At 54.5% G+C, this 14845-nt stretch overlaps 2 protein-coding genes across 2 annotated transcripts; one reads left to right on the forward strand and one right to left on the reverse strand.

The window, feature by feature from the left end:
- Positions 1-5674: 5674 nt before the first annotated feature.
- VOLCADRAFT_79768 (uncharacterized protein) lies at positions 5675-9660 on the reverse strand (the record flags this gene model as incomplete). The annotated part of the gene is made up of 8 exons (XM_002947665.1): positions 5675-6289; positions 6480-6545; positions 6710-6879; positions 7444-7590; positions 7819-7912; positions 8442-8530; positions 9190-9412; positions 9601-9660. 8 exons carry the CDS (start codon positions 9658-9660, stop codon positions 6164-6166), a joined length of 975 nt encoding a protein of 324 aa, XP_002947711.1. The 3' UTR covers positions 5675-6163.
- A 145-nt stretch (positions 9661-9805) lies between these two features.
- Positions 9806-14222, forward strand: VOLCADRAFT_103525 (uncharacterized protein; the record flags this gene model as incomplete). The annotated part of the gene is made up of 5 exons (XM_002947538.1): positions 9806-9839; positions 10276-10391; positions 10791-11027; positions 11890-12028; positions 12848-14222. 5 exons carry the CDS (start codon positions 9806-9808, stop codon positions 13309-13311), a joined length of 990 nt encoding a protein of 329 aa, XP_002947584.1. The 3' UTR covers positions 13312-14222.
- Between the last annotated feature and the right edge of the window lie 623 nt (positions 14223-14845).

Consider the following 14845-nt stretch of genomic DNA (forward strand, 5'->3'; position numbering starts at 1 on the left):
GTGTTCAGCAATGCTTTGTGGAAGCGCGCCCTGGTTAAGGACACAACACGCGCCGTTCAGTTACTTTAGTGCCTTTTTGAGTGGTCTACCGCCAGCTCACCTAGCGCAATCCGCGCATGAGCTGGGGGGGGGAGTGATCCATCCGCATTTCTTATGTCTGTTAGCACGTCATATGGCGTGACAGCTGTCACGCCAAAACATCTGGAGCGCACAAATTACGTGCCACGACCGAGTTAGTCGCTATCCGCAGGTGGCTAAGCCAACCGAAGGTAGTTAGGCGAACCGCGTATTGATTTAATTGAGACTTTGGGTGTTGCCTGACTAGCGTATAAGGCGCTTTCCGTTGTGATTTGAGAATGTTAGGTTGTCGTTCATCTGTCGTTAGTCGGATGAGCGTTACGCATCCAGGGTAGGGCCGGGTGTGATAAGGCCCGGCGTGGATCAGTCGGTACTTCGCCATAAATGCGAGTGCGAAGAGGCCAAACATTTGTCGTTCGGCTCTCGAAGCAACTCTTCGTGAGCGTATAGACCATTATATTATTGAAGATAATATAATTATAGGAGGGTTGATAGGACTGTTTGGTGTAACAAGACTGCAATCCTACCCTACCTCGACACGCGCAGCAGAGCAGGATAGACAGAGAGTGTACACACAGCATTCCATAAGGTCCGCCCTTAGTGCTCCTACCTCTAGGCTCGACAGGGATCCGTTCCCAGCCCGTCCTCGCCAACTGCGATCGCGCAAATCAAGTTAACGAAGCTGGAGTGAGTCAGCCAAGTCAAGCCGGAGCTTCAAGGAGAGCTCCTATTGTATAATCATCTATTCACCCTATGGGGAAAACGCGGGGGTCACCTAGGGTATTCGGACACTCCCATCGCGCTTCAAGCCGCTTGGCAAATACCTAACGAATGCTCTCAACTGGCAATTCAAGGGTGGCGTAATGCGCTATGAGATCATCACCGCGCGTATTAGTTGGTGGGGGAATCCGCTCCTACGCTAGTAAGAAAGGCTAGTACCTTGCAGGTCCAGCACTCAGTAACGCCCCCGAGTGCCAAGTCCAGGTCAGCGACAAATGCCCCATGAGACGGCGTTTAGGATGTGTGGGCTGTATGCTGACTGTGTTGGCGGAATTGCGCGGAGGGGCAGGCTCTGCGCCATTAGTCTAGTAGCAGGATACTCGCCTCCCACGTGAACATGATCGGAGATTCGCGAGCGGCCCGGGTGCAAATCCCGGATGGCGCACACAATGATCGTATTGGATGCATTTTACATGTACTCGAAACACTGACCTGCATGTCTACGTAACCTGTAAGTCTGGCTCTAGACGCCGGCGGGCCGGATAATCGCGCAGCGTTGCGCAAGACCTCGTTCCTGCCCGTAAACCTTCTGCCCAAAGGCAAAAACATGCACCCACGACTGGTAAGAGCACCAGGGGCGAACGTGGGTGCCAGCATTGAACATGCCACATGCGCAGCGTGTACATTCTCCAGCACGTTGCCCAGATAGGCCTATTAACCTGTAACTCCCAACAGCCTAACCGGACACGCATGAGCACTTGATGCAGACGCTGGGGCATGGTCACTTGAGTGTGCTCTAACCAATCGAGAGGCGCACCCCTAGGCGGGGCCACTTCCATCCAGTTAATCCCTATGGGGAAAACGCGGGGGTCACCTAGGGTATTCGGACACTCCCATCGCGCATCAAGCCGCTTGGCAAATACCTAACGAATGCTCTCAACTGGCAATTCAAGGGTGGCGTAATGCGCTATGAGATCATCACCGCGTGTATTAGTTGGTGGGGGAATCCGCTCCTACGCTAGTAAGAAAGGCTAGTACCTTGCATGTCCAGCACTCAGTAACGCCCCCGAGTGCCAAGTCCAGGTCAGCGACAAATGCCCCATGAGACGGCGTTTAGGATGTGTGGGCTGTATGCTGACTGTGTTGGCGGAATTGCGCGGAGGGGCAGGCTCTGCGCCATTAGTCTAGTAGCAGGATACTCGCCTCCCACGTGAACATGATCGGAGATTCGCGAGCGGCCCGGGTGCAAATCCCGGATGGCGCACACAATGATCGTATTGGATGCATTTTACATGTACTCGAAACACTGACCTGCATGTCTACGTAACCTGTAAGTCTGGCTCTAGACGCCGGCGGGCCGGATAATCGCGCAGCGTTGCGCAAGACCTCGTTCCTGCCCGTAAACCTTCTGCCCAAAGGCAAAAACATGCACCCACGACTGGTAAGAGCACCAGGGGCGAACGTGGGTGCCAGCATTGAACATGCCACATGCGCAGCGTGTACATTCTCCAGCACGTTGCCCAGATAGGCCTATTAACCTGTAACTCCCAACAGCCTAACCGGACACGCATGAGCACTTGATGCAGACGCTGGGGCATGGTCACTTGAGTGTGCTCTAACCAATCGAGAGGCGCACCCCTAGGCGGGGCCACTTCCATCCAGTTAATCCCTATGGGGAAAACGCGGGGGTCACCTAGGGTATTCGGACACTCCCATCGCGCATCAAGCCGCTTGGCAAATACCTAACGAATGCTCTCAACTGGCAATTCAAGGGTGGCGTAATGCGCTATGAGATCATCACCGCGCGTATTAGTTGGTGGGGGAATCCGCTCCTACGCTAGTAAGAAAGGCTAGTACCTTGCATGTCCAGCACTCAGTAACGCCCCCGAGTGCCAAGTCCAGGTCAGCGACAAATGCCCCATGAGACGGCGTTTAGGATGTGTGGGCTGTATGCTGACTGTGTTGGCGGAATTGCGCGGAGGGGCAGGCTCTGCGCCATTAGTCTAGTAGCAGGATACTCGCCTCCCACGTGAACATGATCGGAGATTCGCGAGCGGCCCGGGTGCAAATCCCGGATGGCGCACACAATGAACGTTTTGGATGCATTTTACACGTACTCGAAACACTGACCTGCATGTCTACGTAACCTGTAAGTCTGGCTCTAGACGCCGGCGGGCCGGATAATCGCGCAGCGTTGCGCAAGACCTCGTTCCTGCACGTAAACCTTCTGCCCAAAGGCAAAAACATGCACCCCAGCCTAACCGGACACGCATGAGCACTTGATGCAGACGCTGGGGCATGGTCACTTGAGTGTGCTCTAACCAATCGAGAGGCGCACCCCTAGGCGGGGCCACTTCCATCCAGTTAATCCCTATGGGGAAAACGCGGGGGTCACCTAGGGTATTCGGACACTCCCACCGCGCATCAAGCCGCTTGGCAAATACCTAACGAATGCTCTCAACTGGCAATTCAAGGGTGGCGTAATGCGCTATGAGATCATCACCGCGCGTATTAGTTGTTGGGGGAATCCGCTCCTACGCTAGTAAGAAAGGCTAGTACCTTGCATGTCCAGCACTCAGTAACGCCCCCGAGTGCCAAGTCCAGGTCAGCGACAAATGACCCATGAGACGGCGTTTAGGATGTGTGGGCTGTATGCTGACTGTGTTGGCGGAATTGCGCGGAGGGGTAGGCTCTGCGCCATTAGTCTAGTAGCAGGATATTCGCCTCCCACGTGAACATGATCGGAGATTCGCGAGCGGCCCGGGTGCAAATCCCGGATGGCGCACACAATGATCGTATTGGATGCATTTTACACGTACTCGAAACACTGACCTGCATGTCTACGTAACCTGTAAGTCTGGCTCTAGACGCCGGCGGGCCGGATAATCGCGCAGCGTTGCGCAAGACCTCGTTCCTGCCCGTAAACCTTCTGCCCAAAGGCAAAAACCAGCCTAACCGGACACGCATGAGCACTTGATGCAGACGCTGGGGCATGGTCACTTGAGTGTGCTCTAACCAATCGAGAGGCGCACCCCTAGGCGGGGCCACTTCCATCCAGTTAATCCCTATGGGGAAAACGCGGGGGTCACCTAGGGTATTCGGACACTCCCATCGCGCATCAAGCCGCTTGGCAAATACCTAACGAATGCTCTCAACTGGCAATTCAAGGGTGGCGTAATGCGCTATGAGATCATCACCGCGCGTATTAGTTGGTGGGGGAATCCGCTCCTACGCTAGTAAGAAAGGCTAGTACCTTGCATGTCCAGCACTCAGTAACGCCCCCGAGTGCCAAGTCCAGGTCAGCGACAAATGACCCATGAGACGGCGTTTAGGATGTGTGGGCTGTATGCTGACTGTGTTGGCGGAATTGCGCGGAGGGGTAGGCTCTGCGCCATTAGTCTAGTAGCAGGATATTCGCCTCCCACGTGAACATGATCGGAGATTCGCGAGCGGCCCGGGTGCAAATCCCGGATGGCGCACACAATGATCGTTTTGGATGCATTTTACACGTACTCGAAACACTGACCTGCATGTCTACGTAACCTGTAAGTCTGGCTCTAGACGCCGGCGGGCCGGATAATCGCGCAGCGTTGCGCAAGACCTCGTTCCTGCACGTAAACCTTCTGCCCAAAGGCAAAAACCAGCCTAACCGGACACGCATGAGCACTTGATGCAGACGCTGGGGCATGGTCACTTGAGTGTGCTCTAACCAATCGAGAGGCGCACCCCTAGGCGGGGCCACTTCCATCCAGTTAATCCCTATGGGGAAAACGCGGGGGTCACCTAGGGTATTCGGACACTCCCACCGCGCATCAAGCCGCTTGGCAAATACCTAACGAATGCTCTCAACTGGCAATTCAAGGGTGGCGTAATGCGCTATGAGATCATCACCGCGCGTATTAGTTGGTGGGGGAATCCGCTCCTACGCTAGTAAGAAAGGCTAGTACCTTGCATGTCCAGCACTCAGTAACGCCCCCGAGTGCCAAGTCCAGGTCAGCGACAAATGCCCCATGAGACGGCGTTTAGGATGTGTGGGCTGTATGCTGACTGTGTTGGCGGAATTGCGCGGAGGGGCAGGCTCTGCGCCATTAGCCTAGTAGCAGGATACTCGCCTCCCACGTGAACATGATCGGAGATTCGCGAGCGGCCCGGGTGCAAATCCCGGATGGCGCACACAATGAACGTTTTGGATGCATTTTACACGTACTCGAAACACTGACCTGCATGTCTACGTAACCTGTAAGTCTGGCTCTAGACGCCGGCGGGCCGGATAATCGCGCAGCGTTGCGCAAGACCTCGTTCCTGCACGTAAACCTTCTGCCCAAAGGCAAAAACCAGCCTAACCGGACACGCATGAGCACTTGATGCAGACGCTGGGGCATGGTCACTTGAGTGTGCTCTAACCAATCGAGAGGCGCACCCCTAGGCGGGGCCACTTCCATCCAGTTAATCCCTATGGGGAAAACGCGGGGGTCACCTAGGGTATTCGGACACTCCCACCGCGCATCAAGCCGCTTGGCAAATACCTAACGAATGCTCTCAACTGGCAATTCAAGGGTGGCGTAATGCGCTATGAGATCATCACCGCGCGTATTAGTTGGTGGGGGAATCCGCTCCTACGCTAGTAAGAAAGGCTAGTACCTTGCAGGTCCAGCACTCAGTAACGCCCCCGAGTGCCAAGTCCAGGTCAGCGACAAATGCCCCATGAGACGGCGTTTAGGATGTGTGGGCTGTATGCTGCCTGTGTTGGCGGAATTGCGCGGAGGGACAGGCTCTGCGCCATTAGTCTAGTAGCAGGATACTCGCCTCCCACGTGAACATGAACGGAGATTCGCGAGCGGCCCGGGTGCAAATCCCGGATGGCGCACACAATGATCGTTTTGGATGCATTTTACATGTACTCGAAACACTGACCTGCATGTCTACGTAACCTGTAAGTCTGGCTCTAGACGCCGGCGGGCCGGATAATCGCGCAGCGTTGCGCAAGACCTCGTTCCTGCCCGTAAACCTTCTGCCCAAAGGCAAAAACATGCACCCACGACTGGTAAGAGCACCAGGGGCGAACGTGGGTGCCAGCATTGAACATGCCACATGCGCAGCGTGTACGTTCTCCAGCAAGTTGCCCAGATAGGGCCAGGTCAGGCGACGATTCGCCCAGGACATCTTGTGTTGCAATTAGTGACGTTTTTGTCTCAATTACATACATGCACCATGATGCGGAAGACTATCCATTCCAACGCGTGCAAGACTAGTCCTAGGGTCGCTAACTTAGACTTATGCCTCAACCTAGCCATGAAGCAGCCCTTGCGGGCACCCCTCTGAACGGCGCCATTTTGCAGAGCCCGCCAGCCCATTTCGGCCTCGATTAGATGCCGCGTCGCCACCCCGCCTTATCGTACGCCAGACAGAATTTGTCAACCACCTCATTGGCGATATGCGTCCCGCGGGTCATGGCGGCAAGATACAAGGTCAACAGCGTGTCGTTGTACTCCTGTTGAGGGCAAGGAAAGAAATCAGAAAAAAATTATTTGCACTGTGAAATGATGAATTTGCATCAGGTTGCACAGAAGTGTTGTATAATTTTGTAGGAATGTAGCAACGAGGTTCCAAACGTCCCAGCCCTCCTCCCTTTACCTCTCCTCCTTTTTTTCATCCCTCTATTTGCGTCCCATCCCTCTCACCGTGAGGTACTCCCGACTGAATGCCTCCGTGTCACACGCGGGCAGGCTGTTGACAAGACTTGACACCTGCAACCGGCAACCGCCAGTAGCAACGGAAGGACCAGCAACAGCCACGGCAGTAGCAGTAACAGCCACGATAGCAGCCGTACAATGACAAGCCTCAGCATAAGTAGCAGTCGTACGAGCAACTGAACATCAGCGGTGGGAGCGGCAGCCAGCCAGTCACCCACCTGGCGCAACAAGCTCTGCGGGTACGGCACTGCTGCCAAGTTCCCGGGTCCAGGTCCTTCTACCCCCGCGGCCGGGTCCATGGCCAGCTTTCCCAGTGCCCCGTGGATTAGTCGAAGTCTCTCCAGCAGCATCTTGATGGCGCTGTGCATGGAGGCCAGCTGGGCGCTGACTGAGGGTGGGCGTTAAGAAAGGCCGGGGCCAAGTAGACATTTGCAGGGTTAGGATTTAGGGACTGAAGACTTAGGAGGACATGAAAATTCGCTAACGGTGGGCTCGTATGGGGAAGAGGACTTACGGTGAGGGAGAAGGATGAGCGATGTCGGAAGATGAAAATTTGCGGGCGCCCAGGGAATACATGAAAAGAGAAACTGCCTCACCACATAGACAGTCTAGAAGTTCGTATCAGCCGAAGGCCCCCAGGTTCTTGGTTGGTTGGTTGGTTAGTTGGTTAGTTGGTAGGAGGGAAAACAGCGCTGAACCGTGAGACGATGACCAGACAAGAAAGTGCAGGACGGCGTCAGGAAAACTATTACGATGCGCGATGGTAATGGACTGCCGGGTAGCATAGAACGAACGTGAGCCGAGCCGCGAGCAACGTGGTACAGATAGAACGATACCCACAAACTTTGCAGTGGGACTCGGCAGCAGTGAGGCACAAGGGCAAACTTGGGCACGCCCAGAAAAAGAACATCCGTGGAAATCCGTACTGTCTGTACTGCCGTGCCGTACTCACGCTGCTCTGAGCCAGTGGCACGGCCACTGGGAAGGATACGTGCCACCTGGTCCACGCCGATGCGCTCCGCGTCGCTTGTCTCGATTGTGTACGGCGCCCGTACAAACACTAGGCCTGGAGCTCCCGAGCCGGGTGACAAGTGAAGCTCTGCATGGCGGTGGTGGCAAGAGCGAGACGGCCAGCAGCTGTGTAACGCTACGACAGGTCGTGGCGACGGTAGCAAGCAAAAGGGACGATGCAGGGCAGGGACGGCAGGGACGGAGCCACGGAGGCCCCTTAGGAATTAGCTTCCGGAGAAAAGCAAGTAGGCAGTCAAGAGCACAGTTTTCATGACGGCCTTGTCCTGCATCGCCCACATGCCGTACATCCACCCACCCGTTTCGTACAGCGCCACAGGCAGGTCCTTGCGGCTGTGGTCGACGGCCGGGTCCAGCAGCAGGAAGACCGGGCCCTCCACCACTTCAGATATCTACATGCCGGGTCAAGGTTAGAGCTGACCTCAGCACGACGTCAACAGGGGGAGGAACGTACGCAGAGAAGAAGCCTAATAGCGACCAGAACGGCAAAAGGGGAAAACGCAAGGCAAGGCCTGCAGGAGGATGATTAAGCGAGGGCTGGATGAACAGATGATGAATTATCCAACATCGCAACATCAATAAAAAATCGGACAGCCACATTTTGGCGTCTCCTGTGGGAGCGGGAAGAGGCGATTTCCTCTCAAGAGGACAGCCAGGCAAGAATCTAAAACAGGATAAACAGGCGACGGGTTCCGTAAAGGCAAGCCATCGCATTTATGGCCCCCCAAATCGGGTTCGAGCTCAAAATCTCAACGAGGCCCATCTCTGCCATGTGGCCCATGTGAGCCCCACGGGTCCATACGGTTTACTTGAGGCCCATATCAGGCCCATTGTTTTCATGCTGTCAACGTAAGGCCCCTGCATGGTTCCTCGTGTCCCTGGTGAGGTCCGTCCGCCCTTGGGATTTCCACCCGGTCACACCTTGCGGTGGCATTGCATGTGGGCATCTGTGGCTGCTGAACCCGTGGCGTACCAGCCGACCACATCCAGAGTCTTGAAGACTTGCTTATCTAATGGAAGGGAAGAAGGGAAGGCAGGGAGAGTGGGGCCAACGGTTCGGAATTCAACGCTGGCGGGGTGTGGTGGTGAGTTGGAAAGGAGTAAAGCGAGCTCTCCATTGGGGCAGCAGATGCGGATACGGTGGAGGTGAAGGGAAGTACCGGGGACTGGGGACCGGGGAGCTGACTCCCGGCGGCTGCGGGCTAGGGGTGACCCGAACGTATGGTGGCAGTTGGTGGTGTGATGGAGGAGATGATTGTGGGGCCTAACGGTGGGATATCATCCAATTTAAGAGCAGTTCGAACCATGTAATCGAATGGATACGGAACAGGGAACGTGGTAAGAAAGGCTTTCTCACAGGATGAGACTCTCTGTTACGGAGGGTGTAAGACAGGACAGCTACTAGCAGATGCCATGATGCGACTGATGAAGTGCACGCGCCCAGCGGCGAGACAGCGCTTTGGCACCAGGCAGCGCACCACATCCGTCCGCAATACCCGTGGGGGCGAATCGGGAAACAAGCGACAAGGAGTTCGGACTTGAATTAAACCGAAGACATATATTGGCAGGCTCCCCTTAAATTAATATCCTGGGGGACGGGGTGCGGATCCCCACACCCCACCCCTTGCCCCTCTCATGTGTAACGCCATCTCTGCTGCCTTTAACCTACATTGCTCCTGCTTCTTCAGGAGGAATGCGATGTCCACCTCCACCGAGCCATCCGCAACGATGGTGTATCGCACTTCAAAGGAGTTCCGGATGTCGACAGTGCGGCCGCTCTGGCTTCCCAACAGGCAACCCATGACCGCGGGCAAGGGCACTCCGGGTGTGGACGCTCCGGAAGTATTTGCTTTCGTGCGGGTGTGATGATCGCTGATGTTGATCAGGACGAGCTGCGACATAGCGTGCAAGTGCATGGGCCAACGCTCCGCAACGAGCAACGAAGCCAGGAAATCTTCCACATACAGAAGGTCAGCATTTAAGACCAAAACAATAGCCTGGTACCTTGTCAAGATGCCACAGGTTCCAAAATGGTTCGATCTCGCCCTGACAACGACTTCAAGGCACCAGGGAAACGTACCGGGTGAAGCTTCCATTCTAGACCCGATGTGCTTTGGCGAGTCCCTGTGTCCGTGTCCATTTCACCAAGTCTATAGTAAATGTGATATCTTTATTTGCCAATGCAGGGCTTGAACATGCACGTTCCGTTCTGGATGAAGGTGGATGAAGGTAAGATCAAACAGATTGCAATATTGTTAGAGGCATTAGATACGCCCACATTTGCTATGCTTTACAACGACACCTCTGTCCACTTCACAGGTGGGAGCCGGAAATGCTCCCTTGTAATCTAGATATGCAGATGTGCAATTTTTTCCTATGGTAATGCAGTTTTTCCGCAGTTTGGCGTGGGCGCGCGGCCTCATTTAGGTCCCATGCAGAAGTTGAGCAGACGTGCGTAATCCCCCGATGGGACCTGTCATAAAGCCACCCCAATTGATCAACCCTACAAGCCACTACCTGATTCACACCAAGAAACAATAGCGCCGGTTGAATCACTTTACAGATCAGAGCCCCGATAAAATCTTCACTACTAACGCAGCGCTCGCAAACATCTCTGCACTGCAAACGAGATGCAGATTTCCGCTATCAATGAATTTCAGGCGTTGAGAAGTCCAGTTGGTCGTAAGAGTGACCAAAGGCTGGGCCGGCCCGCCTCAGGCTTGTCGAACGCTTGTCGCCTGCCTCCCAAGGGCAGTCCCTTCCCAGCAGCATATCCACAAGCTTCTTCTAATTTGCGCTTGGTGTTGGGACCTTCGCGCTGCTCTGTCGTGGTGGCGGCGGGTAGGGACCTCACCACGACGCCATGGTCAGGTAGGTTTGGTAAGGAACAGGCCACCTGCATCGCAGCTACATTACACAATTCTCTGCCCGATATAATGATCTTGGCTGCTTGCACGCCCCGGAGCAGGCACGTGCGGTGGTAGCACCTGTCGTCTCGCTTAATTTGTCGTACCATGTCTGGGGGAAGCGCCTTGAACGGACTTTGGCGTTGCCCTGAACCTTCAAAAGCGCATTATAACTCCCCAACAAAGCGCTGGTGGCTTTGACGTGTAGCGTCGGTGTCGTTTGGACGAATTGGCAGACACGCACCGCCGCTCGCAGTGCAAGGGCAAAGCCGACATGCCAGCCGCTTGAATGCGTTATGGACACAAGCATTATGGGGTGAATTCTCATTGATAACGATGCTATGTGTTGCATTATGTTGCTCAGCGACCGGGTGTAATGGAGCAAGGTTCGTGCCGCACAGGTTCCCCAGAGCGCCGGCCCGACAAGCATGGCAGTAGCAGCAGCAACCCCGCCGCCGGGGATGGCCCCTCCCTGGAGCTCAGTTCCGGCATGGCAGCGCTTATCGCCCTCAACGGCGTCATCTTCGCCGGAGCCGCATTCGCCAAGCTGCCGCCGCTAGCCGGACTCGCCTTGTACAACGCGGGAGGGGCTTGGTGGCAGGTGCGCGTGCGGCGGCGAGCTGCGACTAAACTTTCCGTATCTCCTTACGGTTGCAAAACGACGCAGCTCCAGCTCAACGTGAAAGCAGCTGCTTCGATGGCCAGCTATGATTAAGCAAAGCACCGCATGTACACTGCTGGCTGGGCAGCTACAACTGTCAGTTGTGTGCATGTAATGTATGTCTGTATGTATGTTGTTACAGGGTGGTTAACTTCGCCAGCGGCCCCCTTTCCCGGGGCAGTCCCTGCTCTCCCCTGCTAGAGGGGCACCCTAATCCGTCACCCCATCCGACTTCAGAATGTATTCGTTGGGTTCGGCAACTCACCACCAGCATCCAACCCAATCTAGCGGATCAACGGCGCATCAACTTAGTTCCTGGTCAGCTCGCAAGTTGATTTTATCACGTTCTACATCGTCCATATGATGGGGGGCCACCTCCCATTTCAACACTCCTCAAACACCCGAGGAGCCGGCAGGCGGATTTGAGCCCGGGTCGGCCGGGAGCAGAAGTCAGGCCTTCTGTATGTATGTATGTATGTATGTATGTATGTATGTATGTATGTATGTATGTATGTATGTATGTATGTATGGAGGTATGTATGGAGGTATGTAATTATATTATATTATATTATATTATATACATTATATAGATTATATTATATATTTGTATAGCTGCTATGTATAAGATCCTTGCCTGTACGCTATAGCTATGCAGTTATGTAGACGCCCCTGTAGCCACAATAGCAGCTATTTAACGTCTTGGACCCACCAAAATGCCGTTTGCTGTCCCGTGTTATGGTTTAGCCTGTGAAACCCCGGTTGTTCATGTTCCCTGGCGCTACCTTTGCAACAATCCCCGCAGTACGGCACTTCCGCGTTCGTACATGCCAATCTGACGCAACTCTCCAGGAATATGTTCCTTTTATGGCTATGGGGGAGCGCGCTGCGGCGAGTGGTGGGCGGTCCGGGCGTGTGGTTCACGTATGTCATCTGTGCGCTGGGTGAGTGCGTGACGGGGATAATTTAAGGAAGTGCCTGGGTGGGTGAGGAAAGAGGAAATGTACGGTTGAATGTAGGAAATATCAACTGTGAAGTGCAGTTTTGCAAAGCGGTCAAGCGCCCCAGACGCAATAGCGGTAACTCGAGTCCTTGTCCTTGTCTGGGGCAGAAGGAGAAGCCGATGGCAGGAATCAAAGAAGGATGTACGAATGTAGGGTTCTTCTATGTGCTCTTCCGGACATGCCATCCTTCTGCCGAATTCCGAAGCTCCGCGATGCAAGCTTTATAAATTGATTCAAGGGTTTGCATAAAAACTAGGCTACGTTGTGCAACAAAAACTAAATGTTGGTGTAAATGTAATATCAAGGAGATACTTGTTAAGCTTGTTGTTTTTTTAGTTTAACAAGCCACTTATTTATAAATCCAAATTTAATAAGACTATGCAGGCATCGTTTTTTATCAACAGGGGGTGACAGCCTCGGCCGACAGGCGGCCTCCGGGGAGATCTCAATATGATTTTGGCGATTTTCCTGACCATCCGTACACGTTCGTACGATCTTCCTTAATCGTCTCTTTTCACGTCCACCCGCATGTTCCGTTTGTTACTCTAGGCCTGCCATTATCCTGTTATGGAAATTACATATTGTTGTATGCTTATACCTCAACATCATCACATGTGGACGCACACCTCCGTGTCTCGGGGCTTCAGCACATTGACCGTCGTAGCATTCTTGTGTTTCCCTCCTACGTGTATGCATCTTCGTGTCCGGGTCGCTGACTCATCGGTCACGTTCACCTCCCTCCCGACCCGGCCCGATCAGGTTCAAATATGGTGGCCGCGTACACCCTGGGCGCCAAGGCCAAGGCAGGAACAGCTCTCCTAGGCGTGGCGGCATCTGGCGGCTGTGCCGGCGTGGCGCTAGCGGCGCTGGCGCTCACGGCAAGGCCCTCACTGCGCTGGCTCATGGCCGTCGGGCTAGCTGTGCAGTTCACGCTACCGGCGCTGCTGGCGGCCCCGGTGCCGGGCATGCCCGCCGTTGCCGGCGGCGCAGCTGCGGCGGGGCAGAGTGCGCTGGCGCGCCTGCTTCCGGGCTGGATGACGGCGGCGGCGGGGGATCAGCTGGTGGGCGGCGCCGCTACTGTTGCCGTCGGCAGCAGCAGTAGCTCGGGGCTGGGTGCATTCCTGACGGCACTCAAGACGCCGGCCATGTCCTGGTTGTGGGGTGCCGCCGCGGGTGCGCTCATCGTCATCATCTTGGCGAAGCTCCCGGTGCCGCCCGAATAATGGCTGTGCAGGGGCACATCCTGGCGTGTACGGCTCGTAATATCATTAAGGGCATCTTCGGGCTGAAAGGGCACATTTGTACGGTCCATGAGGGGCAAGTACTGGAACGTACGACCCGCACGGCCATGTGTAGGCCTAGGGGCCAGCAGGGCGAGGCAGGAAAATCTCTGTTCATGCCCGGTTGATCATTGCAATCGCCGCCTAGTTACCGTCATGAGATGTTATCGGGTGAGAGTTTGGGAGTTGGTGATATGGCAAGTCGTGTCGGCGAGGCGGCCCTGTAAGCCGCGTTGCTTTGTCAAAGGTTTTAGTTTCATTCAGTTGCGCCACGGACGTCGTGCAGACATTCGGAGTAAGATGATGTTTGAGCATGTTGATTGGGGCGAGGGCAGAGAGCACGTTCAAGCGCATTTCAATGCGAACGCACGTCGCCAGGATAGGGTATTGGCTTATGGGGAAAAACTGGGAGAGCACGCCTCACAACGCCCTATGCAGCGCAGCACGGTAGTCTCACACCGTGCACCGCCGGCCCTTGGCGCGGGTAATGTGCATATGGGAACCGGCTTGGTTTCCCATGTTTTGGATAGGGCTTGAGTTGCGACACGACTACGTGGTTGTTATTGGAGTTGGTATTGAAGAGGAGAATTAGTCAGGACTAGGAATATATCGCTGTTTCGAAAAGATATAGCAACGGAAATTCACTGGGAATGAGCGTATATAGTTACAGGCCGCCACAGCTCTTTTCGCCACCAATGTCTTGGCGGGCGCTGTGCTTCCGCCAATGGGCTTTCGATGTGGGAACGGATGCGGGCCGCATGGCGCGAGGTTCGTGGCAGTGATAGGCTAAAGTGCACATATGGGAGTGTGTATTACACATCACTGCCTTAAAAAACGTAAGTTTAGTATGCGTCGTAACCAAGCTTACGAGCGTTAAGCGCACCAACAAAACCGACCCAACAAACTGCCCCAAGTTGTTTGCCCGGTGCTTATCGTTTGTTGCCCTAACCAGGGTCGCAGCAGCCTAAGGGGGGTAACTCTCTGGTTCGGGCACCTCCCTGGGCTGCTGGGCTGCAAACTGAAAATTGCAGCCCATTGAATCTACTGTATTCAGTAGATGAATCTACGGGCGGCCAGCAATCAAAAGCGGTGTGTCCATGTTCAAGCGTAACGTTTTAGCTTTAAATTGTTTGGAGGTAAGCTTCACTTAGCGCGAAAGCTACAGGTATAACTATTTTCAGCTTTCAGATGAGAATCACTACCGCGAAAAATGCAGCACTGACAAAAGGCCAGCCCGACACGATTGTAAGGTCACGTCCGAACGATTACGGCACTCGACCACATGTCATGGTCTTCATGGATGCGGTAAACAGCGGAAGTATACGGCTTGACGCTGCTGGAGATGCCTCTCCATCCAAATCCTTAACGACATGTATGCCAGCCTCGCCATTGACGTCCAAGCAGGCATGCATAGTGCTTCACTGACGGGACAAAGGCCGCTTTACCAAATGTCTAACACGTCTACCACAATGGACGT

The sequence above is a fragment of the Volvox carteri genome (genome assembly GCF_000143455.1).
Source record: "Volvox carteri f. nagariensis unplaced genomic scaffold VOLCAscaffold_7, whole genome shotgun sequence".
Taxonomy (NCBI): domain Eukaryota; kingdom Viridiplantae; phylum Chlorophyta; class Chlorophyceae; order Chlamydomonadales; family Volvocaceae; genus Volvox; species Volvox carteri.